At 38.7% G+C, this 24,853-nt stretch overlaps 9 protein-coding genes across 9 annotated transcripts; 6 read left to right on the forward strand and 3 right to left on the reverse strand.

Annotated features, from left to right (window-relative positions):
- Window positions 1-241: 241 nt before the first annotated feature.
- BDF20DRAFT_100402 (uncharacterized protein) lies at window positions 242-2,278 on the reverse strand. Its single transcript, XM_053074657.1, has one exon. It carries the CDS (start codon window positions 1,960-1,962, stop codon window positions 424-426), a length of 1,539 nt encoding a protein of 512 aa, XP_052932719.1. The 5' UTR covers window positions 1,963-2,278; the 3' UTR covers window positions 242-423.
- BDF20DRAFT_100380 (uncharacterized protein) lies at window positions 2,125-3,340 on the reverse strand. The gene is made up of 2 exons (XM_053074652.1): window positions 2,692-3,340; window positions 2,125-2,542 (listed from the first exon to the last, which is right to left on the reverse strand). The coding sequence occupies exons 1-2, from the start codon at window positions 3,217-3,219 to the stop codon at window positions 2,288-2,290; spliced, it is 783 nt and encodes a 260-aa protein (XP_052932720.1). The 5' UTR covers window positions 3,220-3,340; the 3' UTR covers window positions 2,125-2,287.
- Window positions 3,341-3,601: 261 nt separating this feature from the next.
- BDF20DRAFT_800224 (regulator of Vps4 activity in the MVB pathway-domain-containing protein) lies at window positions 3,602-9,546 on the forward strand (the record flags this gene model as incomplete). Its single annotated transcript, XM_053076357.1, has 16 exons — window positions 3,602-3,858; window positions 3,928-4,012; window positions 4,077-4,160; window positions 4,219-4,413; window positions 4,488-4,660; window positions 4,988-5,175; window positions 5,291-5,847; window positions 5,941-6,475; window positions 6,566-6,991; window positions 7,060-7,236; window positions 7,972-8,096; window positions 8,122-8,180; window positions 8,261-8,314; window positions 8,423-8,573; window positions 8,650-9,116; window positions 9,243-9,546. Coding segments are annotated over 16 exons (3,837 nt in total), but the record flags the coding sequence as incomplete, so codon positions are not given.
- A 1,975-nt stretch (window positions 9,547-11,521) lies between these two features.
- Window positions 11,522-12,409, forward strand: BDF20DRAFT_915915 (uncharacterized protein; the record flags this gene model as incomplete). Its single annotated transcript, XM_053084382.1, has 5 exons — window positions 11,522-11,557; window positions 11,735-11,859; window positions 11,979-12,114; window positions 12,182-12,276; window positions 12,352-12,409. The coding sequence occupies 5 exons, from the start codon at window positions 11,522-11,524 to the stop codon at window positions 12,407-12,409; spliced, it is 450 nt and encodes a 149-aa protein (XP_052932722.1).
- Window positions 12,410-12,584: 175 nt separating this feature from the next.
- Window positions 12,585-14,830, forward strand: BDF20DRAFT_889022 (uncharacterized protein). Its single transcript, XM_053082105.1, has one exon. It carries the CDS (start codon window positions 12,741-12,743, stop codon window positions 14,736-14,738), a length of 1,998 nt encoding a protein of 665 aa, XP_052932723.1. The 5' UTR covers window positions 12,585-12,740; the 3' UTR covers window positions 14,739-14,830.
- Window positions 14,831-14,871: 41 nt separating this feature from the next.
- Window positions 14,872-16,140, forward strand: BDF20DRAFT_990367 (uncharacterized protein). The gene is made up of 2 exons (XM_053085318.1): window positions 14,872-15,485; window positions 15,567-16,140. The coding sequence occupies exons 1-2, from the start codon at window positions 15,032-15,034 to the stop codon at window positions 15,887-15,889; spliced, it is 777 nt and encodes a 258-aa protein (XP_052932724.1). The 5' UTR covers window positions 14,872-15,031; the 3' UTR covers window positions 15,890-16,140.
- Window positions 16,141-16,151: 11 nt separating this feature from the next.
- BDF20DRAFT_889025 (uncharacterized protein) lies at window positions 16,152-16,717 on the forward strand. The gene has a single exon (XM_053082106.1). It carries the CDS (start codon window positions 16,431-16,433, stop codon window positions 16,674-16,676), a length of 246 nt encoding a protein of 81 aa, XP_052932725.1. The 5' UTR covers window positions 16,152-16,430; the 3' UTR covers window positions 16,677-16,717.
- Window positions 16,718-16,883: 166 nt separating this feature from the next.
- BDF20DRAFT_100756 (uncharacterized protein) lies at window positions 16,884-18,608 on the forward strand. Its single transcript, XM_053074678.1, has 4 exons — window positions 16,884-17,109; window positions 17,217-17,361; window positions 17,443-17,961; window positions 18,049-18,608. Exons 2-4 carry the CDS (start codon window positions 17,262-17,264, stop codon window positions 18,438-18,440), a joined length of 1,011 nt encoding a protein of 336 aa, XP_052932726.1. The 5' UTR covers window positions 16,884-17,109; window positions 17,217-17,261; the 3' UTR covers window positions 18,441-18,608.
- A 168-nt stretch (window positions 18,609-18,776) lies between these two features.
- BDF20DRAFT_838447 (ABC-2 type transporter-domain-containing protein) lies at window positions 18,777-23,328 on the reverse strand (the record flags this gene model as incomplete). Its single annotated transcript, XM_053079166.1, has 2 exons — window positions 18,777-21,284; window positions 21,355-23,328. The coding sequence occupies 2 exons, from the start codon at window positions 23,326-23,328 to the stop codon at window positions 18,777-18,779; spliced, it is 4,482 nt and encodes a 1,493-aa protein (XP_052932727.1).
- Window positions 23,329-24,853: the final 1,525 nt, after the last annotated feature.

Raw genomic sequence — 24,853 nt, forward strand, 5'->3', positions numbered from 1 at the left:
AATGTCTGGATTGATCGAAGTGCTGTCTCCGTTATTCAGTGTTACTCAGCAATAATGCCTTTTAGAAACGCTTTCTTAACGAGGCAAACAGTTTACACTCCTCATTATTATATGACCGTGGACGATCCATTATGAACCGCATTATTGTCGGTCATATCCCTTATCTGTAAATGTTGGTCGAATAATACTAATCATAGCTATACATAGTAGACTGACTCAAATGGAAAAACAAAACCCTGAGAAGAATGGATGCTAACGAACTTTTCTTTTATTCAAACATTAGCGATATAAGTATTCAAGCCTACAATTACTTTGCGGGAATGCGGCAAAATAAAATACTAGAAAGGGGTATCCAAGGTATAATGATGAAAATCATAAATGAAAAGAAAAAACTTACTGTCCATCAACCACGTACAAAATCGTTTATAATGTCTCAAGATCCTCCAATATGTTGGACAATTCAGTATGAAGAAAGCTGGTGTCAAAAGCTTCTGAAACAATTTGGTTAAAGGATATCTGTTGTTGTTGATGTTCAGGAGATTCAGTAGTAAGAACATTGCTATTTTTCGAACTTGACATAGAAGTCTTTAATATTTTCGTCTTCGGAGAGTCAGTTGGAGATGCTTTTCTTTTAAAAATCGTGTTATACTCGGTATAAACAGTCGATACATCGTTCATGTCTTTAGAAAATGTACCCTTTGCTGATTGAGAGTGAGAGGTGACATTCTGTATTGGCTTTACGGCTGCTGCTTGCTGCTCCTTCGAAGTATGAGTAGAAGGTCTGTCAGTATCGCTACTGCTACTACTATTCACGGTACTGATGGCGGAAGCAGAAATGACCTGCTGTTGAGAAATGTCAAGTGAAGAAGAAGGAGAGGCATTAAAACCTGACCGTGCTTCTGCTGCAATGGCTGGTGTGACTATACTAGCATTAGACACGTTTTTCGATAATTCAATAGGTTGTTTATTCGATACATCTGCTTGCTGGTGATTTTCCATTGTTGGTTTCTTTAAAGAAGTTATAAATTTTTTGCTGCTACCACCGTTAGAACTTCTTGAAGGAGAGAGCGTCCTTCTGCATTCAGGGTTAGCAGCGGCAGTAAGATGAGATGCGATGTTAAAATTAGAGGACGTTGAGACGGGCGGTGTTGGTGATGATCTGCTATTTGTAGATGATGCAGACTGAGTACCGGGAGGAGTGCGGATTTGCAACTCTCTTACCAAGCACTGCTGCTGCTTTTGTTTTGCTTCATCTTGTTTATGAGCCATTATCTTTTGACTGTGCTGCTCTCCTTTTTTGCTCTGACGTAAAACCTCTGCTTGTTTGCGTTGTCGTTCAGCTTGCTCCATTCTATTTAACATTTGTTGCTTCTCTTTTGCTTCTTCTCTTTTTTTACGCTGGATTTCGGCGTCTATCCGCTTTCTCTCTTCTTCCAGAACTTGCTGTGCCCTTTTCTTCTGCTCTAATTCAGTTTTCTTACGTAGTCGTTCCTGTTCTTCTACTCTTCTTTCTCTTTCTTCCTTTTCCCTCAACATGCGACGCTTGAAAGCACGCAGTTCCTCAAGATGTATCTTTTTGGTTATGTTGCGAGGGAGTTTCAAACAATCGTCTGGTGATTCTTCTGCTTCTTTTTGTAATAACCGACAAATAAACGAATCTTGCGTAGGAAAGTTGAATTTATAGGGTATATTAATGAATTCTTGAGCCCAATCTGCAAGATCAGCAGCTACCCAGCGACTCCATCTCCAACATTCATTGGACGATCTAGGATGATAGTTTGGCAAATGGAAGATAAACGCACGCGCGCCGTTCGTCATACGCCTGTACTGGGTGTGCCATAGAGTTTTCCGGTTCTTAATTTGCTGGGCTTGATTCAGCAAATAGCAACGCATATCTGGCGTGAACATGGCTGACAGGTACACTTTTTGTGGCGGATTATATGTAATACCTTCAAAGACCATGTCCAATTCTGACTCAAAGCCTCCTCTAAGAGCAGCTGAATCAGAAACAATGATAAAGTCTACTTCAAGTTTGCGTACATAACTTGCCTATGAAAAGAGAAGCGAGGGCAAGTCAATATATTTTGTTAAGGGCGAGGGTTTGCTTATGGTTGTATAGACAATCGGGCCATCGAATTTGAAGAAGAAAAAAGAAAAGGAAAGAAAAGGTTGGTGCTGTCGCAGAACTTTTTAAAAACTTAGAGAAGTTTTATATGAAGCTAGCAAGGATGAGGTTCTAACATATCTCTTGCGTCACTGTCCCCATTTTTTAAATGTGCTATTCGCTTCAAAGATCTAGAACAGTAAAATACATCATACTCGCTCTACTTTCCAAATCTATTTGGTAATAACTTACCCTTTTCCCTGATTTTCGTATTTTCATAATCACTCCATAAAACCTACGGTCTTCTAATGATTGCCTTACGACCCTGCCAAGTGGTGCGAACCTCACTCTGTTCTGACAAAACCCCCAGAAATCCAAAGCACTGATTATGGCCTTTTCTGACGTTGCATTTGTACACACAATGGCGAAATCTAAGTCCTGAAGAATGCGCGTATAAATGGTTTTTTTGTTGTTGCCAGTCGCGATTTGTAATAAAAAAAAAGGAGTAAGTTAAATCCCAAAAACGAAACACTGAACAAAGAAAAAACATTCATACGCTACAAAAAATGTTGTATTTTATTACTTACGATTTCATATTTCAATACCACTTTTATAAAGTCTGCTATAAATACATCCTTGCTATTTTCTTCTAACGTGATATCATTTGATTGAGAGAAAGGCTTTAACAGTTGCTCTACTGTCGAGTTCTCTAATTCAGCAAGTGTTTTTGACTGAATGTCTTTTTCATACTGAAGAACTTCGAGTTGACTTGGTATAATGGGCACGAATTTTTGTTCAGGAATGAAGGTTAGATCGAATTGCCGAATACGTTGAAGCTCATTGTCAGTTGAATCAGTAGTGGTTGTAAGAGCACTTTTAGTAGAGGAGCTTTCTGATTGCGTAGATGCATCAGTATCTCCTTTTTCGCTCTTACTAGCCATGCTATGACCGCTGACAATGTCACTGCAGCTATTATCCAGACAATTATCATGATTTTGAAGCTTGACCATAGTATTTCGTTGAAAGACTTGTTTCACAAGTGCTTGGTCGATGGTTTTGACTTGAGTGGAACCATCTATTGGATCGAACATCCTCAGACCGAGTTCGCTCGACATTGAGTTTGATAAAAGCACTAAGTTATAGAGATATGTTATATATGTAACAAGAAAGAAAGAAGCAACTTTCCTATTGATCTGATTTTTTGTATTATATATTGTAATTTTTTTTTTTTTTTTTCTTTTTTGCTCATTGTAAAAAAAAATTTGAAGCAAAAAGATTCCCCCGCTCACACCCTGCTCTGTAACTGGGAGAGCGGAGGTTGGAAAAGGAAGTGCCTGTGTTACAAGATTTGCTTCTGCTGCAAACAAAAGGTTAAAGTATACATGTATCATCAGTTACATCAGGTCTCTTTTTCGCTTTTTCTTTGTTAAGGTTTGCATTTTTATTCAGAAAGAGATTCTAAGTTCTAATTGAAAAACAAGTGCAATTTCCCAAAATATGTTTAATTCAACCCGTCTTAAAGTTCAACTCAAACTATGCATTAACCGTCTGAAGATGTTACAGGCGAAAAAGACATCGCTCAATCAACATAATCGTCGAGAAATTGGACAATTGTTGGAAAAAGGAAAGGAAGAAAGTGCCCGTATTCGAGTAGAGCATATTATCCGTGATGACATGTTAATAGAAGCAATGGAAAATATTGAACTCTATTGTGATTTACTGTTGGCAAGATTTGGATTATTAGAGACTTACAAGTAAGTGAATGTTACTATTTCTGTTGTTGCTAGGAGAGGATTAACAAATCCCATCCTATTGGCTATAAGGAACTGCGAGAAAAGTATTGCTGAAGCAGTGAACACAATTATATGGGCAGCACCAAGATTGGATGAAGTGAAGGAATTAGCTCTTGTACAGTTTACTGAATGTTATTCAATTGAAAGCGAGGTATTCATACTGCATATTCCTTACATAGGTCAGAGATCAGTTAGCCTCCAAATTTGGAAAAGAATTTATGATGCAAGCTTTAGAAAACGAAGACGACAGAGTGAACCCAAAGGTAACCTTAAGCACTAAAGAAGACGCCTGGATGAGACTCTGATGTAATTGTACTTTAGATTGTCATGAAACTGCAACCAGATGCACCAGATCCTTTCCTTGTTGAGCGATATCTGGAAGAAATCGCTCGGATATTGAATATTGACTGGAAATCTGATAAAATTGATCATGATGAAGATAATGACAACGGATCAGAGGGTAGTGGCGGTGGATTGGAAGAGTTACTTGAGGAAGAAGGAAAGACAGAAGCAGAGGTAATAAGCATCACACTCACCTTTAGAAATACCAAGCAGCGTGAACTGAACGTGAAAATATCCTTTACTTGCAGTTATTGCCGCCTTTACAAAACCCACCCAGCAGTAACATTTATATACAACCAGAAACTACTGCATTTGATTTGCCTGAAATACCAACGAACACGCTGCTGAATAAAAAGTCAACACCATCGTCTTCTAACACAGGCATAAAGCCAACTAACGATAATAACGATGATTTTGATGCGTTGGCAGCGCGCTTAGATGCTTTAAAACGGAAATAAAAAACCAAAAATGCAATTCCAAGCAACAAATTTGCTTTTTTTCTGTAGTGGTACTTGTCAAATCCGGGGACAGCGGGGACGGAACTGCTGCTGCTGCTGCTTGAATGAACTCTACTCCGAATATTCCAAAAATATCAAAATCACCAGATTGTTTTATCAATGATAACATAATAAGCTTTACTTTTTTTTTTTTTCTCAATGAACCAGGATATAATAAACAACAACAACAAAAACAATGTTGAGGATTTAACAGATATAGCTACAAGCACCACAGCGATCATTTCACTTAGTCAAAACGACGACCTAGAAGGAGAGGCGACTGAGCCAGAAGCCAGTCAACCAGAAATACAACAACACCAAAATTTAGCAGTTGATGATGCCACATTTCAATCGACATCGGTTGCATTGATTGAGAAACTCCTGCAGTTCAGCTCACCAAGGCTCGACTCGAAGATAGTAAATGTTCTATTTCTTGAAGGTAAAATTGTGAAAGGGTTTCTAACAAAAAAAAAAGTGAATTGACAAGTTACGCAACGAACCAACTTCTTGTTTATACCTATCTTTATTTTTGTTTTCGTGTATGAAAATATCAGGCATGATGGATATATTCATGTCCCATATCACTCAACTCCATCCAAATGATATAATTCCTGGTACAATGATTCAACCTCCCATCGAGGAATCCAAAGTTGTTCACCTACTTGAAAACAGCGATTTCAAGACTAAATTACAACTGTCACTCCACCCACGCGACCGCCACGACCATGAAGCGATGAAGCGATCCTATTTTGCCATGGAACTACTTTCAGGAACGACCGCCAATCACTTATGGGTGCAAAATGCGAAATTAGACACAATTGTACATCATCTCTTTCGAGTTTTCTATCCACACTCACATGGCAATTTGCACCATTTTCATCGCATTTTTAGCCATTTAGTACGCCGACACCCTTGTGAGTTGTTGGATTTTGTCATATTACAAAACAAAGCATCGGTTCTTTTCAGTTACTTGCTACCTTATTTGCACCACAGTGTTGTGATGGATTCCATCCTCAGCCTGATTTTTGTGAGAGATATTAACAAAGAAACAAAGAAAGAACGGCTAAAGAGTTATCGAGTGTTGAATGAAGTAGGATTAGTGGACTGGTTAGTGCAGACAATGATAGCGCTACAACAAAACAATGGAGGGAACGATACTACAGCAGAGGGCCCGTATGATTTTTATGTGGACAGTATTCAAGAGTTTCTGATAAGATTGATAGAAGAAGCAAGCCAAGTGGAGTTTGGCGATGTCTTATTCAGCAAATGCTTTTCAGAGAAGGAGGAGAACAATATCATGAAATTATTAGTAGATCAAATAGCTTTCAACGCCAAAAGAAAGAGATACAAACGTGATACAGCCCTAACTGCGAGACGACAGAGAACAATTTCTATACTTAAACTTTTTGTAAAAAGTGGAACGTTAACTGCGAAAGCATCTACCATGTCACAGCCTGTGCAGGGGCCTCTTTACACGGTCTCCTTGAAAGCACAAAAATTACTCATTGACCATGTCCCGGCTATCTGTTCTATGCTTGTTCAAGAGCGCGACACCAAACAGTATCCGTTGACAGCTACGGATATAAATCTGTTAGATATTGTTTACACCATACTTGTTGATGCCACCCATACCAGTTTTAGTGACGAATATATTGCCACTCCAGAACAAATTCACATTTTATCTTCGATACCCAGTGGATTCTGGAAACTGCTCGTTCAGTCTTTCTTTGAAAAATCCAGTAGCAGCATTTACCATACCTTATTTTATAAATTTACCTATCTCGTCTTGAAGATTGGACATGAACCTACTGTCTTAAAATTGGTTCAAGAGCAATGCTTGATTCCAAGAATGATAGACGCATATGAAGCATTGATTCCGTCGGAAAATGGGGGGTTCATACTTCTCATACTGAATCAATTACGGCTGTTAGCAGATTATCAACAACAAGTAGTTAGCGATGGTAACTTTGCACTCAGATTGCTGACAAATCACAAATATCAGAATTTTGTTCCAACGTTGAGGAAGGATACCCTTTTGCAAGTGCAGGGATCAGAAAAAGCAATGAAATCATGGAAATTGAATGCCTGCCCAAAACCGCCACCGCATTTGGGTCCTTCGCCTCCCATTCAACAACCTCTGACAGCTCAATACTTTTCGCCTTACTCGATAGCAAGCTCAACCATACCATTAATGTTAAACGACGATGATCCTAGTGAGAACGATGTGAAGAACGGAATAGATTTAGGCAGTGATTGTAAGTCTCCCATTGTTAGCTTAAAAAGTAATTTAGTACACGAAGCATTCTAAAAAGTACACATGTAGTCGCCTATTGCTTGGGGTTCAAATATGCACCAACAATATCCAGTAATAGCAACTCTTGTACAACAGCGTCTTCTACAAAGAACGATAACAACATCTTGGTACCTTCACTAACAGCAGATGATGATGCTAATAATGCAGAAGATGAAGAGCAAGGCTTCCCAATGGATATAATATGGAGTAATGATATCAACGATGACAATAGAAAAGAAGACTTCATCTCTACACCCTCTAATACAATTATTGCAGATACATCTATATCTAAAAATACTTTAACTGATACGCCACAGGAAAAAATCGAGAACACTAACAATATAGCAGCACCGAAATCTACATAATATGTTAATGTAGAAAAAGCAAAGAAGGCGATGCCCTTAGAGCAATTATTAAATGTACAGTTGACTATTTAGAAGAGATACGAAAATAAGGAATATGATTGCATTATCTACTATATAAACCCAAAAGAAAATCGTTTAAGAAACATTTCAACACATATCATGTACCTTTTGATCTGTACGAAATCAAAAGGGAGGGAATCATTGTTTTGACGGGATATCATTAGTATCACTGTAAGAGAGATACCATGGTGTAAGTACCAATATTTTTTCAGAGTACGATAAATTTTGAATACTTTCTAAAATCGTTGTTTGCGTAAAACTGGTGCACTGATCATTTTTTTAGCTACATCGGCCTTATAATTTTCCCTGGATCAAAGAATTTTTGTCCGAGTTTTAAATTTTTGAGGAACCAAAAAACGAGACGATAACTTGTTTTCCTCCTTCTCTGAACTTTTATATGATAAATTGAGTAGCTTAATACTCTTTAATATTTTAAACAGCTCTCTATTATTTATAAACTCCATTATCACTGAAGGATATTAATAAAATACACCAGTCATGTATATCCATTCGGAAGAATATGACGATTACGACTGCCCCCTTTGTATGGAAGAGTTGGATATCGCCGATAAGAATTTTAAGCCATGTCCTTGTGGTTACAAAGCAAGTATTTCAGATAGTTACTATTATCGTAAATCCACGGTTCTAAAATTACGAACGAATGTAGATATGCCGTTTCTGTTGGCATCATATTCGTGAAAATTTAAATGGTCTTTGTCCCGCTTGGTAGATTCCAATATAGACAGTGCATTCCCTGCTCTTCACGACTTTGTAATGTTGTTCTTTAACACCTTTCATTAAAATAGTCGCAGAGAATATTCTGAAAAGATTGCAGAGTTTGAACCTATTAGTACAGATGAGTAAATATCCTCCTTTTTTTTTAATATACACATAAAAACAATAATACTGTGACACTGTGCTACAGTTATTTATGCAACTAATTTGTTTATACTATCGTCATTAATTAGAATTGCTAGGATCAAGCGAGAAAAGAAAGAAAAAGAAAGACAGCAAAGAGATATGGATTTGGCAAACAGACGCCATCTAGCTAACATGCGGGTGGTGCAAAAAAATCTGATCTACGTCATTGGTCTTCATCCAAAATTAGCTACAGAGGAGGTACTATCATGAGCAAGAACAGGAAAAGAAGAAAGGAACTGTAGTGGCTCATAACTGACTAACATCATTATGATAGATCGTTCGCTCTCAAGATTACTTTGGTCACTTTGGGAAAATTGCCAAGATTGTTATCAACAAACGTCAAACTGCTCCTACTTCCAATGCTAATGGCACTACGACATTGCAAGCAAGTGCAGCAGTTTACATTACTTATGTAAGGAAGGAAGATGCCACTAAAGCCCTTCATGCCGTAGATGGCAGCGTTGTAGCCGGTCGTATTCTGAAGGCTTCTTATGGCACAACCAAATACTGTACTTTCTATTTACGAAACATGGCATGTCCAAATCCTATTTGTTTATATTTACATCAACCAGGAGAAGATGCAGATACAATGTCGAAAGAAGAATTCTTGACTGTCAAACACCGAGATCAAATGCATTCCCATCAGTACAGTGACAGTGAAAAGCGATTATCAAGTTCAGCACAGCAATCTGTCAGTAATAATCGTAGTAGTAACGTTGTTCCCAATACTCACTCTTTTCAGTATCATCATGAACACCAACAACGCAGCCCTACAACTACTACTACTACTACTGGTAGTCGTACTAATTCCTTTTCAAGCTCTGACTTTTCACCTTGGACACAACAACAACCCTCATCCTCTTGTAGCCCCACCACGCAGCACAATAGTGGCGCTAATGGCAATAACAATAGCTCCGCTTTACCAACTACTGCATCTTGGGGAAGCGGCTCACCTTTGATGGTAAAGAAACTATCAACAGACGGATGTGGTGCTGATGCTATCTATATTACATCTGATACATTTGGACCACCTTTATCAGTAGCAGTAGCTACTCAGCAGCAGCAATCATCAGTAGCTGTCCAGCAAAAACCATCAAAACGAAAATCCGAAAAGAAAAAACGCAAAGACCAACAAAAATTAAGCCAGAAAGATAAAGAACAATTCGAAAAGGAGCTGCGGCAGACAAAGCATTTGACAGCCACTTTGATGAAGAAGCAGCAACAGTATTGTCCGCAATTTCCTGGATTGTCTTATGATTTGTTTCGAGCAAGTACGACTGGAATTGCGCGATTTGTTTTGGGTGATGCTTCCAAACAGATCTACTCAACAACCACTTCACCAACCTTAACTGCGGATAATTTGGGTGATGATGAAGAGGACGATATAGAGTTGGATATAGACATAGACAGACTATTCGATTATTGCAGTCGTGACTATTATTATGATGAAATGGCTACAGGCAGCACAGCCAAAGACAGTAGCGGGCAACCGGTTGGTGTAAAGGCTCTGTATGAGGAATCAGATTATCCATTGTCACCAACAGAAGAAATTAAAAAAGAACCTCGATTGCTGGATCAGACAAGTATTGCTACTGACGCTACAGAAAAGAATGAGCCATCGCCAATCTTGCAATTATCACTTTTGGACTACTTAACCAAAGCCTACCCAGCCGCCATTATTCATTCGGATTCATTCAACCCTTTCGCCAATCAATGGAAAACAGCCTCTTCCGATAGTAGAGGTATGACTTCGGCATTCGCACAAACATCACATTTTAGTACACTAGGCTCAGAAGCTCTCACTACGAACACCTCCAATAATGGCATAAATGGCCATAGCATGTTGATGAATTCATTCTTCATATCTAAGCATTTGCCAAGTATTTTTAATACTACCCCATCCAACTCTGTATCTACTATTGCCACAATACAAGCTACATTCTCAAACATAGCTGCATCACCAGAATTACCTTTGACCCCTATTCCATCTCTTTGTGAGAGAAAAACCTCTCGATTTGGTTTTGCTCAGTTTTAATACTCCCTAAACCACTGTTTATGCAGCAAGTAAAGGATTAATCATCTTATTACCTCAAAACAGACAATCGTAGATATTTAGTGGAGAATCTGAAACTACTTAGTTTAATTGTTTGCTCGCTACAGGATGCATTTATACAGCCTCAATTGTTTGGATTTGCTCTTGAGACTATCGAAATGTCCTTTGGTGCACTTTTCAATGATAACCATAATTCAGACTAGACATTGTTTACAACCAGTGTCTGGAGCCGTATATTGTTGTATCCTGTATATACGTGGTGTAAAGCCACAAAATAGTAGCATTTTGTATAATCTTCAATAATTGTAGCCAATTGCTGACTTATTGATTTGAGTGATATATTGATAAAAGCAACTTCTACGCTTTTTCCATTTTCAAAACTTGCACCGATTAAAGGCTATAAAGAATGGTGGAATTCCTGATGAAACAGCCAAAGTTTTAATGTAGGCTGCTTCAAATTGTACTCTTCAACCAGAGGTTTTGCTCACAAACATTGAGATATGCTTAAATTGGCTGATTGGAAGAGAAAAGAATACTACAGAAAAAAAAAAAAAACAACACAAGATAAAGGCTAAACAAAGACGTCAACAGCCGTCTAACCAAACCATTAATCTGTGCACATCTTGTTATCACTTAGGCAAAAGTGTGCAACATTTGCAATAACTTTGAAACCATGACTCAATGGCTGCAAAAAAAAAAGATATGAAATATCAATGACTACTTGGAATGAGCATGGAAGGCCCTCTGCATCTATTGACTATACAAAGCGCCACAGCGAACCGTGGTCGGATCTGCTCAAAGAGACGCTACATAAATAAGTATTCTCCTTTTCAGTGAAGTTTCTCTCACCAGTCATTTTAATTTTATCTTTCAATTTTTGTAACTGTCTCTCAACTCGGATTTAAAAGACTCTGGTACCTTATTCCCTTTTATAAACAAATATCCTATTCAGCTCCCCACTTCTTTCTCTTGTAGCATCTTTTCTAGCCAAGCATCTATGAGTAGTTACAACAATAGTTATGATTCTTTCTTTAATAAAAATAGCAACGGCAAAAAAAGTATCTTCATTCTATGCTTTTCACTCACTGAAAGAATGAAACAAGCAAGTGGTTATATCGCTGGCATGTTGGTAATGTATCCTGAAGCCCCTTTAAATTGTTTTATATGGCTTTGTCATGCGCGAAAAAAGAGCGTTCTGCACACACAGGGTTGGGAAGTGATGGAGTAATTCGACTGTTTACAAATGAGTTGTCTTGATGCACAAATGTTCATTATTGACGCACATACCTTTTCTGTTGTTTGAAAGTTCGCTTTAGCTTGGTGGATATTTATTGATGGTCTAGTAACCAATATCAATTTACCTGATCGTCAAGTTATTCCTGGCATAGAAGATTGGGTTCCTGGTCTCATTACCACTATTGGCTTGATCCTGTAAGGAATTCCTTCACCCTTCCATTTCAAAAAGAGGCAATACCAGCCACAATGTTCAGTGTACACTATTTCCCTTTTTCGGGATTATTCTGACATAGAACGAATATCAAATCGTGTAGGGTCAGTGTGATTGATAAAAATAGTTTGTCAGGCACCAATGCTGGGGACTATTTTGATGAAGATTTTGTTTGGAAAGTGAGATTATTTTTATTCTTTGGATTCGCCATGTTAGCAGGAGGATTCTCAGGCTCCGTTGTAAGATTACTTTTTCATATTTGTCAGGGTTAATGGCTTTCCTGACAGTCCAATTATTATTTGTTAGGCCGTGCTAACGACAAAGTACAATGATTCAGCAAATATCTGGGAGCAGTATTTGGGTATTGCTCTAGTCATTCAGTCCTCATTGATTCTTATTAGGTAACTTTGAATGCCATAAATGATGTTTATATAAAAGAAGCCCGAGAAGAATAACCTTTTTTTTTCGTGATCTAGTACGGCTATATTATGGCTGAAGCAAACCTCGCATCATGACGGATATACCGCCTTATAGGAAACAATTTGAGCGCAATATATATGCTCTTTCTCAATATTCATCTCATTCGGTACCTGCACCTCATAAAGAAAACCAACTCTTATGATTTTTATCTGGTTTAAAATCATACATCACCATAAGAATACAATTTTGAAGGCATTTCCATATTTAAGTTCAGCTGACAGCTACTGATTTTTTTTTTTTTTGTAAGAGAGACACAGACAGAGAGGAAGCTTGACAGGGTCCCTATTGATTTTTTTTTCCTTCTCCACTTTATTTTTTTCTGGTTCCCAAAAAGATAAAATATCAAAAGGAAAGGGAACAGCAGAAAGCGATTTTTACCCTCGTTATGTCTTCCCTCGGGCACGTGTTTCACTCTAAGTATATTGCCATTGCTGAAATTCTACGTGCTATTATAACACGGCCTATTTATCCAAACAGCAAACCTAATATCTACAACAATTTACTCAGTTTGTCAGTCAAGCCGTTATTCGTTAAAAACCACGATCTTCTCTTCGCATGGAGACATTCAGCATATACCAGACCATATACAATTCAAACAATATCACCAACTTCGACATCTGTTAACCTACTCACGCATTCACAACCGTCATTAAGGAAAACACCCAAACATTCTCCTGCGTTATTGCCTGAAAGTCAATTTTCGAAGCGACGTTTTACCACAGCGAGCATTACTTCTTCGCTTAATAACCAAGACCAAAACAATACCCCACCCGCATCACCACCCCTAGTTAATGAAGTAAAGAAGAAAGGCCGATATGTGCTTGTTCATGACAGTAAAGGGAATGCCCATTGGGCTCGTAAAAATATTCTAAAAAAACCCAAGCGTAAACCTTCCACCGTTGCCGAATACAACAAAAACATCATGAATATCACTCTTAACCACCAACTCAATAAGGCCATCAAACTTTTTCGCGAAATGCAACAACGCCATCTCTATCCTGACGTTCAGACTTACACCATTATCATCAACGGTTTTGCCAGGCAGGCCGATATGACACGCGCGTACAAGTGGTATCAAAAACTACTTAACAATTACCGTACGCACCATTATGCTCCTACCCTAAAACCCAATGTTTATGTCTACACCACATTAATTGACGGGTATATGCGAGAGTCTAACGTCGACCAAGCTGAAGCTATGTTCCGTGTCATGTTACAGAAAGGCATTTCGCCAAATATCACTACTTACAACGTTCTCATGCACCATTCTGTCGTGCAATTTAACACAGAGGCCGCTTTGAAGTTTTGGGACAGGCTACTAAAGGCAGGCCTAAGGTCGGACGTATATACCTTTGCCATCATGATTCATGGGCTTGGGAACGAATCCAGGGTGGACGAAGCTTGGCGTCTGTTTGAATTGATGCAAAAAGAAAAAATTAGCTTGAATACGGTGCTGGCAACCACTTTAATGAATATGCACACGGACCATAAGGATTATCAATATGCAATTGAACTGTTTTATCGCTTTTTCAGTAATAATGGTGCTCTCAAGCCTTCGGAAAGCACGAAAACAGTGTTATTGAAGGCAGTTTTGCATAGCTCGCCGCTGGCTAAAGTGTATGATTATTACAGCCAGTATAGGGAAAGTCTGAAACAACAGCAACGACAAAAGCAAAAGATGAAAAAGAAGGCGAAGAGACAGGCAACCAGACAGCTTAACGATAAGGAAGGTAACAATGCAGAAGCAACAGCACCCCCACCAGCATCGAAGGTTGAAAGCCCGTCACATGCCCTGTTTGTAGGCGCCAGCGTTTATACTTTTACAACGTTTATGCGAGCTTTCATCAAGTACCGTGATTTCCGTATGGTCAGTACTGTCTATGCTGATATGCTGGCACATAATGTTCAGCCTAATTTAGTCACTTATTCTGTCATGATGTATTCGTTCTCTTGTTTATGTGAACCAGAAACGTGTTACCGTATATTGGAAGATCTAAGAAGGATGTGCTACCATCAACAGCAACAAAAAGAAGAGGGGGCTACAGCTCCTCATCCATCATCTTTGAAATTGAACGCTGTTCACTACAATATCGTCATCTCCGCATTTGGCAAAGCGGGCAAATGGCAGAATGCAAAGTATATCTATGATTTAATGAAGCAAGATGGCATCAAACCTGACAAATATACCATGGAAGCATTCAGACACGCTCGAAATGCTGGATTCTCGAGTTTAGACGAAGAACAGGATAGCAGTGACGAAAGCAGTGAGTTTGGAAACGATCAGCAGAAAACCGATCTTAAGGATGACTATTTAAATGATGCTGTTTTTGCTCTGGAGGAAGACGACGAGCCGCATCAAGGCGATCGATACACTAAGAATTAGAGTCGAATATTTTATAAATAGACCTTGTAAACCTACTTTTATACCCAAACGAAATTGAATAAAGCTAATAATCTGACAACAATCTATTCTGGCGTGTGAATGACGTTCAATTGTAGTACATTGCCTGGCTTTTTTTTTTTGGTTTTTTTTACGCTTACAGTCGCTACTGCTTGTCTATTTTATTGATGCATGTTCCTGCTCAAATACACTTGGTAAACCTTCTCTCTCTTTCTTTGCAAGGATAATATTATACATCAACTTTGTAATTATTCTATTTCCCGTGCTCAAAGAATATGTATAAAATATTTGGCAGAAAGAAGAATAGAGAGCCTCATCAGAAGGCAAAATCCAACACTGTTTTTAGAAGCAAGAAGAAACTGGACGCTTCAACTGTGGGCAATTTGAAAATACCTATTCCGATGTTACTCTACGATATAAAATGTGCCGATATGACAGAATCTGAAATTTTGGCAGCATTAACCAGCAGTGGTTACTACAAGGCTAAAAGTACAGGACTGGAAACAGCGAGGGATAGCAATCATGTATTTGATCATTCTATGCGAGTCAAGGATATTCTGGCACGTACGCCAAGAGATACCGAGCAGATTCGTAATTTCAGTATGCAGCATCCTAATATTACAGTCTCGAATGAAAAAGAAGAATTGGAAGAAAATACAGCAGAAAGAGCTGCTTTGAAAGAAGAGAAGATCATTGTAAATGAACTATCACAATTGGCACAGAGTAAAGGTAACGTCCTTTTAAGAGCCTACTATCTTTAAAGCCTGAAAATAAAATACGGCAACTCCTTTATTAACCTTTTCTTATAAGGTGGACAGGAAGCAGTCGAGAAAGTAAACCAGCAATTCACAATAGCAGCAATTCCTAGCAATTACTATGTCGATGAAAGCTTAACACAAACTGTACCCATGCAGCCTCTAACTGAAACAGTTGAGGAAGGTATCCTCACAAGTATCAGGGATGCTCTATATACTTTACATCAACAATATATTCAAGATAGGCGTGATAAATCGACAAGGCTTCTGGAGGAGACTATGAAGGAATTGGAAATGATGATAGAGATCCAAGAAACACAGCAACTGCTCAGACAGTTGCTTAACAGGTGCAGCATGAGTAGCAACGAAGTGAGATGATAGCAGATATTAATTGAAAAAAACGCCATGTTGTGCTCAAAAGGGCAAATCACATGATTGACTTCTATAACATACTTGTTATGGCTTCCGTTAATTACTTCACCTCTTGGGGGATTTGCTCATTACCAAGATTCAACCTCCAGCATCCTTTTGTAAATCACACTTTCTTTCAGCCTTCCTAATCACATGATCCTATAAAGCGGCTGTTCATTTTTAGAAGTAGGGGCTCTGTGTGACTTTTTATTGCTGTTTTTGAAATTTTTGATTTTTTTTTTCCTATAAAAAAAGATATAAAAAGGAGGAGTCTCAGGACAAGTCCTTCAATTTTTATCTCTCGATTGCATTTTCTTTCTCTCTATTATCTTTTCTTTATCAATAAATCAAATCGCATTCACTTTTTCCAACATGACGACTTTTCTGGGAATGACTGACGATGCGGCAAAGGCATGGCTTCTAAATGATCTGAATACAGATGACTGGAACAGCGTCACCATTGCTGGAAGTCTCAGTGAAGACATCCTAACTATAGCTGTCGATTTGTATGCTCAACTTCCCTTCACCGTCAAGAAAGGTCTATTGTTTTCCATCTTATCTATCAAACCAGGGGATGAGTATCAATTTGGAACGAGTATCCAGCAGGTATGAAATCAAAAATGGTTTAGGTTTCCCAGACACTCCTCTTTATCAACGCGTATGTGAGAACGTGCGTATTGAAGTATGTCCAGCAATGAAAAAAGGGACCCAGAACGAACTAGTTGCCAGCTTTTTTTTTTTAATGAAAACTTAAAACCAGTGGAGGGGCCGTTTATCGAAAAGATTCATTTGGGTCGTTTCTGTTTTCATATTTTGGACATAAATATCCTAAGGGTAAGAAAAGCCGAAGATGAAACAGAAAAGCCATTAGAAGGCAAAACTTCCGTGCTTACTATATGTTGTAATCACTAAGGAGCCTTTGAACTTCGCTATGGCTTGTTCTAAACAATCTTCCCTTTTTTCATGCTTATTTGTCTATTCATATGTTCTTAGTAAAATAACATGTTTATTTCAAATGTACACCGATATCAATAATAATGCATGTTAAACAGAACTTGTTTGTTTTTATTATTATTGCTCACTTTGTGTTATTGTGATGAGTTTTGACGTGACGTGCACCTAGCGCAACAAACAAGAGAAAAGCATAAAGAATTGAGATTAATTAACGAATTTATGCAGGAATTAAGGTTAAACTCATACACACCATACAAGTTGAAAGAAAGAGGAGGAGCAGAGGGACTGATTGATAATGAGAAGAGTACTGACTCATTTAACTTTATTCATTTTTAAATAGTTTGTCCAAAAGGCACTGAATGACTCTAATGACTTTATACGGTGTATGGCCAAGGTCATTGAGCCCTTCCCGAATTCATTAAATTTAGATATTGATATCTGGTGTGAAGATTTCAAATCGTCCCTGCAAATGATCGATGAAACCAGTAAGTAAAGAAAGAAACCAACCAACCCAAGTCCTCTAATTTAAATATTTAGTTGACTAACATTCCCCTTTATTGGCACAGTTAGATTGAGAGGATTGTCATTTCATAGTAAAGAAGATATGCTAATGCATCCACAAGCACGCATAGTACCTGCCCACGCTGGCTCAAATTATGTCAATTATAGTCCATCAGCAAATGAGCCTTACTTTAGCTTATTACAAAATGTAGACGATGAGTTTTCTGCCAAGACAAGACACTCTCGCTTTGCTGAATTGATTGATTTGGAAGCTAGATTGGAAGCTAGGAATCCCTTGCAACATCGATCTAGTTTTGGTAACGCATTATCTGCTGTCCCCAATGCGTCCACAGGTGGTCCACCTGGTATCCGTCCACATGATCGTATCAGTCCACCAGCTACTATGCCTTCTGTTCAAAGGGCGCCCACAATGCCCGGTCAAAGACCCCCTATGCAGCGAAGAATGCCATCTAACAGTAATCCTGCTAGTCAGTCTGCTCTGTACAATAAGCGCGCTGCAAAGCCCATCGCTGGCAACCTATTCACCCCAAAAAGGCCTACTGTTCCACATAGACAAAACTCATGTAAGCTAAGCCTTTCTTTTTTCATTAGAATCGCTTTAGAAGACAAACAATTTACTTATTTTTCTTTTCTTTTGTTTTCTTTCACAGTAATCCACGGAAATAATTTGCCTAGAGGTTTACAGCGTGAAAAGCGAGTTCAAATGATTGATTTCGACGACGCGACAGCTATGCAACAAAATGCTGCAGATGCACTCCGTAAAGCGAAAGAAGACGAAAAAATGGAAAAACTTGCTAAAAGACAAGCAGCGCTGGAAAGGAAAAGACAACGCGATGAAGAAGAAAAACGAGCTATGGACGAAGCCAAAGAGAAAAAAGCTGCTGCCAAGAAAAAGGCAAAGACAACAGCTTCAAAACGAAAGCAATCTGTAACAGAAATCAAAACAGACACCACTACCCGATCACCGACAGCATCTGCACCAGCTTCTCCTCAGACTCCAACCTCACCATCACCAAAAACACCAAAGCTTCAAAAGTTCTAACATAATCACTATTTTTTCGACTATTTATTTGCTCTCTCTGTTTTACTACTACAACTTTTTCTTTGCTCTTTCTTGTCCCATATTATCTTTCTTTTTTCGCTTTTGTTCTTAATGTGCATAATAGTTATAGCTTTTAATTTGGCAGATTCCCTCTCTTTTAAGATAAATAAAATCACCATCCTTTCGAATTCAACAATTACATGAGCACTTGCAACGAATAAGTAAATAGTAAGATTGTATTAATTATATAAAATTAAGGAGATACATAAAGTATAACGAGATATATACATAAATGAGTACATAAAGAAATGGATTTTACGATGAATACTCAAACAATTATCGCTTTGGTTTTCTAAACAAGAAGACAAAGAACATAAATGCCAACACGTTAAACACGTAGTAGGCGCACAAAATGCCGAAATCACGCCAACGATTGGAAAATCTCCATCCGATACGCTCTTCATAATATTGATTACCAATTGCGTAAGGACAATATTGACACATATCAGTTGAGCTGTTATCGCCAATATAGCCACTACCGCCTTGGGCAAAGAACTGTTGCATGTAGTCACCGCATGTTTGACCGGGGGGTGGTCTGAATGGTATATAATCGCTATCACTACAGACAACTTTCACACCATCCATAACATTTACCACTAAACCTTCTATCAAATAGTGATAAGGGTCTAGCCAATACATCCACGAACTCCAGAAACGGGGCATGGAAGAAGGAGGTTGCACAATACCGGCAAACAAGATCAAGATTGAAGTAAAGAAGGGATTAATGACAGCAGCCATAGGTGGCGTGCTTGAGAATGCAGCAATCACGAAACCGAGAGATACAGAATAGAACAGGAACATCGTGAAATGAATATAGAAGAACCCGATACGATCCGAGGCAGTTTGAAGACCTGCAGTCCAGTAAAAGCAGAATAAGAAGATAGCTGAGAAGACAATCAAATAGGGTATCTCTACCAGAACGCAAGACAAAGCAAATGGAGCCCAACCGTAGTAGCGAGAAGCATATTCGCGACGGAACCATTGACGTTCTTGCATAAATCGAGGCTGTGCCAAAATGATCAACGAGTTCGACATCAACAGAGTAGTAAACACAGAGAACATACGATCCTGCATATCGGCTGGTGTATTGCCTAATTTCCAGAAAGAGAAACCTGAAATAAGACCAATAAAGCAGACATTAAAAAGACGACCCATGTTGTAGGTAGGTACGCGCCACCACGATACATTCATACGTTTGTAAACAAGCCAAAATTGCTGCCAGAAAGAAAGAGAATAAGTAGTACTCTTATTTTTGTAATTAGGATCAATGCCTTGATGGATTTGCTCCAATTCTTGTTCAAGAGCTTCTGCTTCAGGCGATGACCTCCAAACTTCTGACCAGTCTTTACTAGCTTTACCAGCCGTGCCAGCACCCACGCATTCTAGAATGTATTCAGCCGGGTTTGCATTTGGCGAGCATTTAGGACCACCATTACGTTCAAAGTAGTCAATCATGATACTAGCATTCTCACCGATTTCACCAAAGTAGGCAGTTTTACCACCACGTACTAATAAAACCAAGTGATCAAAATGTTCGAAAAGTGTAGCAGAAGGTTGATGAATGGTACAGAGTACTGGCCAACCAGCATCAGCCAATTTACGGATGAATCGAACAATATTAAAGGAACTCTGAGCATCCAAACCTGAAGTAGGCTCATCAAGGAATAAAAGCTTGGGCTTGCCAACGAGTTCAGTAGCAATGGTCAAACGTTTACGTTCTTCTACAGAAATACCAATGCCGGCTTCAAGGTCACCTACCAAGGCATCAGCAATGCGCTCCATTTCCATTAAACGAATGATTTGCTCCACATACTCGTCCTTTTCTTCTTTGGGTACATCAGCAGGTTGACGTAAATAAGCAGAAAACTTCAAGGCTTCACGGACAGTAGCAGCAGGATTATGTACATCCATTTGTTCACAATAACCAGTGGTACGCTCAAAATTAGAGCCTAAAGGCTCACCATTCAAATAGACACGGCCTTCCACCTTACCAATTGTTTTACGTTTAGCCAGGACATCCAATAGAGTAGTTTTACCGGCACCAGAAGACCCCATGAGAGCAGTGAGATGACCAGGCTTCACAATACCAGCCACATCATTTAACAACTTCAGCTTACCACCTTTGACAGGTACAGTGTAATCAATATGATGCCAAGAGAAAGTAGTACCCTCTGCTACTGCTTCCATCTTATCAGTGTCTTCTTGTGCTGTTTCTTCCATAGCTTGAGCCTCATCAATTTCTTTTGGAGCTTTTCCTTCTTTAAACACTTTGGTAATGGACCCTTCTTTTTGCAAATCAACGTACTCCATACATATGGCCGTTAAGATAGTGAAAAGGAGAAAGAATAAAATGACTGCGACAAAGTTAATCCAACGCTGCCAAGTCTCATAACCGTAGGCTGCGTCTAAGTAGTCATCACCGAGAACAAAGTCAGCGCCTGGTTTGGCACCAGGCAAATTGCAGGTTTTGTATGCTTGATCTGTATATGATGGGCCGTAAGGAATAGAGCCGGCACCTTCACAAGTAAAATGCATACCGGTAAGCTCGTTTGAAATCAATGCTTTATAGCCGTAGGCAAGAGGGTTTATCCAGTAGATCCACATGAGCCACGGGTGCATCTGATTATAAGGGATTTGATAACCACAGTAAACAAGGGCAGCGATCAAAAAGACAGATGAGACTTGTGAAGCAGTAAAGAAATTTGGAGATACCGAACCGAAGAAACGGAAGAAACCATTCATACAAAGATTGGTGACAACCAAAATAATAAAGAAAGTGAAAAACTACAAAATAATGCTAAAAAGCTCAGAACATGTAGCAACATTACAATTATTCAAACGACGGATAGTTTACCTTTCCAGCATCCATTACAAGACCCATCATAAAGTAGACACATATTTCAAATACAAGCACTTGAATAATGGCCAAAGGTACATCAGAAATGACTTGAGCAATATAGAAAGCAGAGGGATGGTATAAAGCAAAGTGCTTATGCTTCTCCAAAACACGGCGCCCTTGCATAAAGGCTGAAAGTTCTGACTGAGCAATTAAGGCGTTAAAAAGTAAAGAGAACAAGAAAGCACCACCACGTGAGAAAGCGCCAGCAACATCCCTCGGCATTTTATAGAAAACAGACGCCATGATAAGGCCCTTTACGATAACACCACCGTAACGAGATACAAGTGAGCCTTTATCACCAAAAATAAGCTCAAACTGACGTACTGTAAGAGCCTTGACTTGCTGATAATAGGTAGCAACAAACGGTGATCTTTTAGGAGCATGCTTTTGATGAGCTTCAATGAAGGCTTGTCGAAACTTTTCATCAGGGCGATCTCTATTGATGTGTTCTTCATACGCATCACGGTCAGCCATCATAGTTTTGAAGAGATCAGAATCTTGATATACCTTTTCAAATTGCACGGCATTGACAGGCACCTTATCTTTGAATCCTTCACGGTATTGGCGTTCGTTCATATTACAGAGACCAGTTAAAAAGTCTGGGGTAGACTTTCGGTCAGGGCACTTGAATCCCATGTCTTCAAAGTATTGCTTGGCACCTGAGGTAGGACCAAAATAGATACAGCGGCCTTCGTCAAGTACCATGACTTTATCAAACAGTTGAAAAATACTATCGGAAGCCTGATATAAGGTAGCAATAGTTGTCTTTTGCAAAATATCTGTCATGATACGGAGTGAACGCACATAATCAAGAGCTGATGAAGCATCTAAACCACGAGTAGAGCAATCCCAGCAATTTATAGAGCTTCTGGTTGTCATTTGTTCGGCAATAGACAAACGTTTACGTTCACCACCAGATAAGCCGCGAACAAAAGCATTACCAACCATTGTATTCATCTGTTTCGTTAATCCTAGCATATTACCTAGCATATAAAGAATCTTGTTGATGAATTCTCCCTTTGATTCACCTTCCAATCGCTTGCCTGGTGTCTTATTCTTTAGAGCAAACTTCAACGTCTGTTTTGTCGTCAATGTAGGGTAATGTAAGTCTTCTTCTTCATTATAACAGACTTCACCACGGTAGTGTTTTGCAAATTCACGAGCTTCAATACCGCCATAATGTACAGTACCATCTATTTGAGTATAGGAGGCACGCATATTCGCTAGCACACGTAAGAGAGTTGTGCAGCCACTTCCTGGACGACCCAATACCAAAAGCATTTCGCCAGGCTTGCAAAATCCATCATTACCCTTCAAAATTGTAAAGTCATGACCCTCATGCTTGCCCCATTTCCAAACCTTGAAAATATCACGTAACCACGTATAATTTGTGGGAATACTTTTGGCATCCGCACCCAAACCTTGCACGACTAGATTTTTCCAAACAACACCTAATTCTCGAGGGTTGAAACCTTGCGCCTGCCCTACTTCGTGCTGTTCACGTAAAAAATCTGTCAAGTCAAACTCTTTTGCGTCACCTCTCTCGGCTTGATCCGGCGTGGTCGATTGATGGCGACTCCGACGAGATTGTTCAGTGAGTTCTCTTCGTAGGTCCTCATAATTGGACATAGCGTCTTCAATATTGACAGCATTACCGCTGCGTTCACCAAATGCACCGTGATCAGTTGATTGGCGTCGATTTGGATAAGGTCGTTTGTAATAGTCACCGCTATAACTCGACGCATCTGTTGAATTGTGATTTGGTATGCTATTGTTGTTATCGTAATACTGTTCGTCGCTGTTGTTATTGACATAATTCTGATCAGGCGTAATCTGGTCCGAGAGTGATTCACCGTAGTGCTCATTATGATATTCTTCATCCCGGTTATGCCTGATTTGCGGCACATGTTCTAGAGAATGCATCTCCATTTTATGGAACAAAATTTTAAATATCTATAAATCAGTCAGACAAAAATTCAATTATAAAGTTTCTAAAATTTAATGATCAAGGAAACAGAGTAGGTTGAAATTAATGAAAAGAAAAAGAGCGAAAAGGGCATCAGGTCCCAATTTAATGACGATGCGGCTTTATACGATTTGTTACAATTGTATATATTTGTTCTAGTTTGACTTTCTATTTTCAAAAATTTGTCGGGTAAAGGAATTCTATTCGAAAACTACAATGGAATTCAAAACGAATCTGTTATATACTTTTCCCGAAATCAAACAAAATGACAACTGCATTAAAACAGAGTAACCATACACGACAGTAGTTACACAATAAAATCACTACGTCCGCCAAGGCTCTTCATAACATTAATGTGTTCTGTGACATTTGACAGTCAAGCAACTGTAATCAATATTGAAGTCTAGAATCGATACAGTAAACGTTATAGCAACAAAAGAGAAAACACTATGTTGTCCTTAGAAGCAATTGAAAGAAGAAATGGCTAAATAAGGAAACAGGAGCAGAAAACAGAAGATTCATCGTTCTAATGTTTTTTATGCAGTTTCAATGGCTACCCTATTGGATACCTTCTTTTGAGAATAACCGATTTTGCGAATACTATGAGATTATCGTTATGACTAGATGCTTAATTTTACTACTACTACTGTCCTTTAACGTTTCGTCATAGTCTCTCATTTCAACGACGGTCGTTATACTGCTCCGTTGGAATACCTTTGGTGCGTTTGTAAGTCAATATGAAAGGCTGTTCTACTTCTTTATTTAGAAGTAAAACTCTCCTCCCATTTGCAATTTAAGTTTTGTACACTTTTCAACAGCAAGCCTTGATCCATAGCTTTAGGTAAGTCGCGACATACACGCAGAGGCCTATACTGTATCTCATTTTATTGACTAAATACGTAGTCGTACAATAAAGACAAGGCAAACTTATGATTTTTTGACCGGCTGAAATGTATAGCCCCTAAGTTACACGAAAAGCAAAACTTCAGATAAATGATTGTAACACGTCCACAATCAAGGCTTCCAAATAAAATTTCAGACCCTTGTTCTCTGTAACATTTTACTTCTATGATGATAAAAATGAGTATACAGTTCTTGCTGTTGATAATTTCTAGACGTTTTTCAGAAATATTTGATAATAAAATCAAATACCAAAGGCTTTTAGTTTCTATTTCTACTGTACCAAACAGTCAGAGCAGGTACATAAATCAATAGATCTGTTTATTCAGCTATGAATGTACCTGCTGTACTGTACTCAGATTGGGATAAACCTTTCTGCCTGTTGTTCAGTGACATCATATTGAAGTAGATATATTACCCAGCAAGTGGGATCAGACAGAACGGTCCCGAAATGACGGGCCGACCTAAAAAGCAACAATGAAATTCCCATAAATTCAATAAATTAAGATAACAATATGATAAACCCCTAATCAGTATGGTTTCGTCATGAGTATTGTATATTTTAAACATATATGGGAGAAACACAGA

The sequence above is a fragment of the Mycotypha africana genome, assembly GCF_025528875.1.
Source record: "Mycotypha africana strain NRRL 2978 chromosome Unknown BDF20scaffold_10, whole genome shotgun sequence".
Classification (NCBI taxonomy): domain Eukaryota; kingdom Fungi; phylum Mucoromycota; class Mucoromycetes; order Mucorales; family Mycotyphaceae; genus Mycotypha; species Mycotypha africana.

Bases quoted from the DNA above. Each gene is read 5' to 3' on its own strand.
- BDF20DRAFT_990367 (XM_053085318.1), top strand. From the start codon at position 15,032: ATGTATAAAATATTTGGCAGAAAGAAGAATAGAGAGCCTCATCAGAAG. The intron at 15,486-15,566 runs GTAACGTCCTTT...TTTTCTTATAAG, and splicing joins ACAATTGGCACAGAGTAAAG to GTGGACAGGAAGCAGTCGAG.
- BDF20DRAFT_889025 (XM_053082106.1), top strand. From the start codon at position 16,431: ATGCTCAACTTCCCTTCACCGTCAAGAAAGGTCTATTGTTTTCCATCT.
- BDF20DRAFT_100380 (XM_053074652.1), bottom strand. From the start codon at position 3,219: ATGTCGAGCGAACTCGGTCTGAGGATGTTCGATCCAATAGATGGTTCC. The intron at 2,543-2,691 runs GTAAGTAATAAA...CGCATTCTTCAG, and splicing joins TGGTATTGAAATATGAAATC to GACTTAGATTTCGCCATTGT.
- BDF20DRAFT_889022 (XM_053082105.1), top strand. From the start codon at position 12,741: ATGTCTTCCCTCGGGCACGTGTTTCACTCTAAGTATATTGCCATTGCT.
- BDF20DRAFT_100402 (XM_053074657.1), bottom strand. From the start codon at position 1,962: ATGGTCTTTGAAGGTATTACATATAATCCGCCACAAAAAGTGTACCTG.
- BDF20DRAFT_100756 (XM_053074678.1), top strand. From the start codon at position 17,262: ATGGCCAAGGTCATTGAGCCCTTCCCGAATTCATTAAATTTAGATATT. The intron at 17,362-17,442 runs GTAAGTAAAGAA...TTATTGGCACAG, and splicing joins GCAAATGATCGATGAAACCA to TTAGATTGAGAGGATTGTCA. The intron at 17,962-18,048 runs GTAAGCTAAGCC...TTTCTTTCACAG, and splicing joins TCCACATAGACAAAACTCAT to TAATCCACGGAAATAATTTG.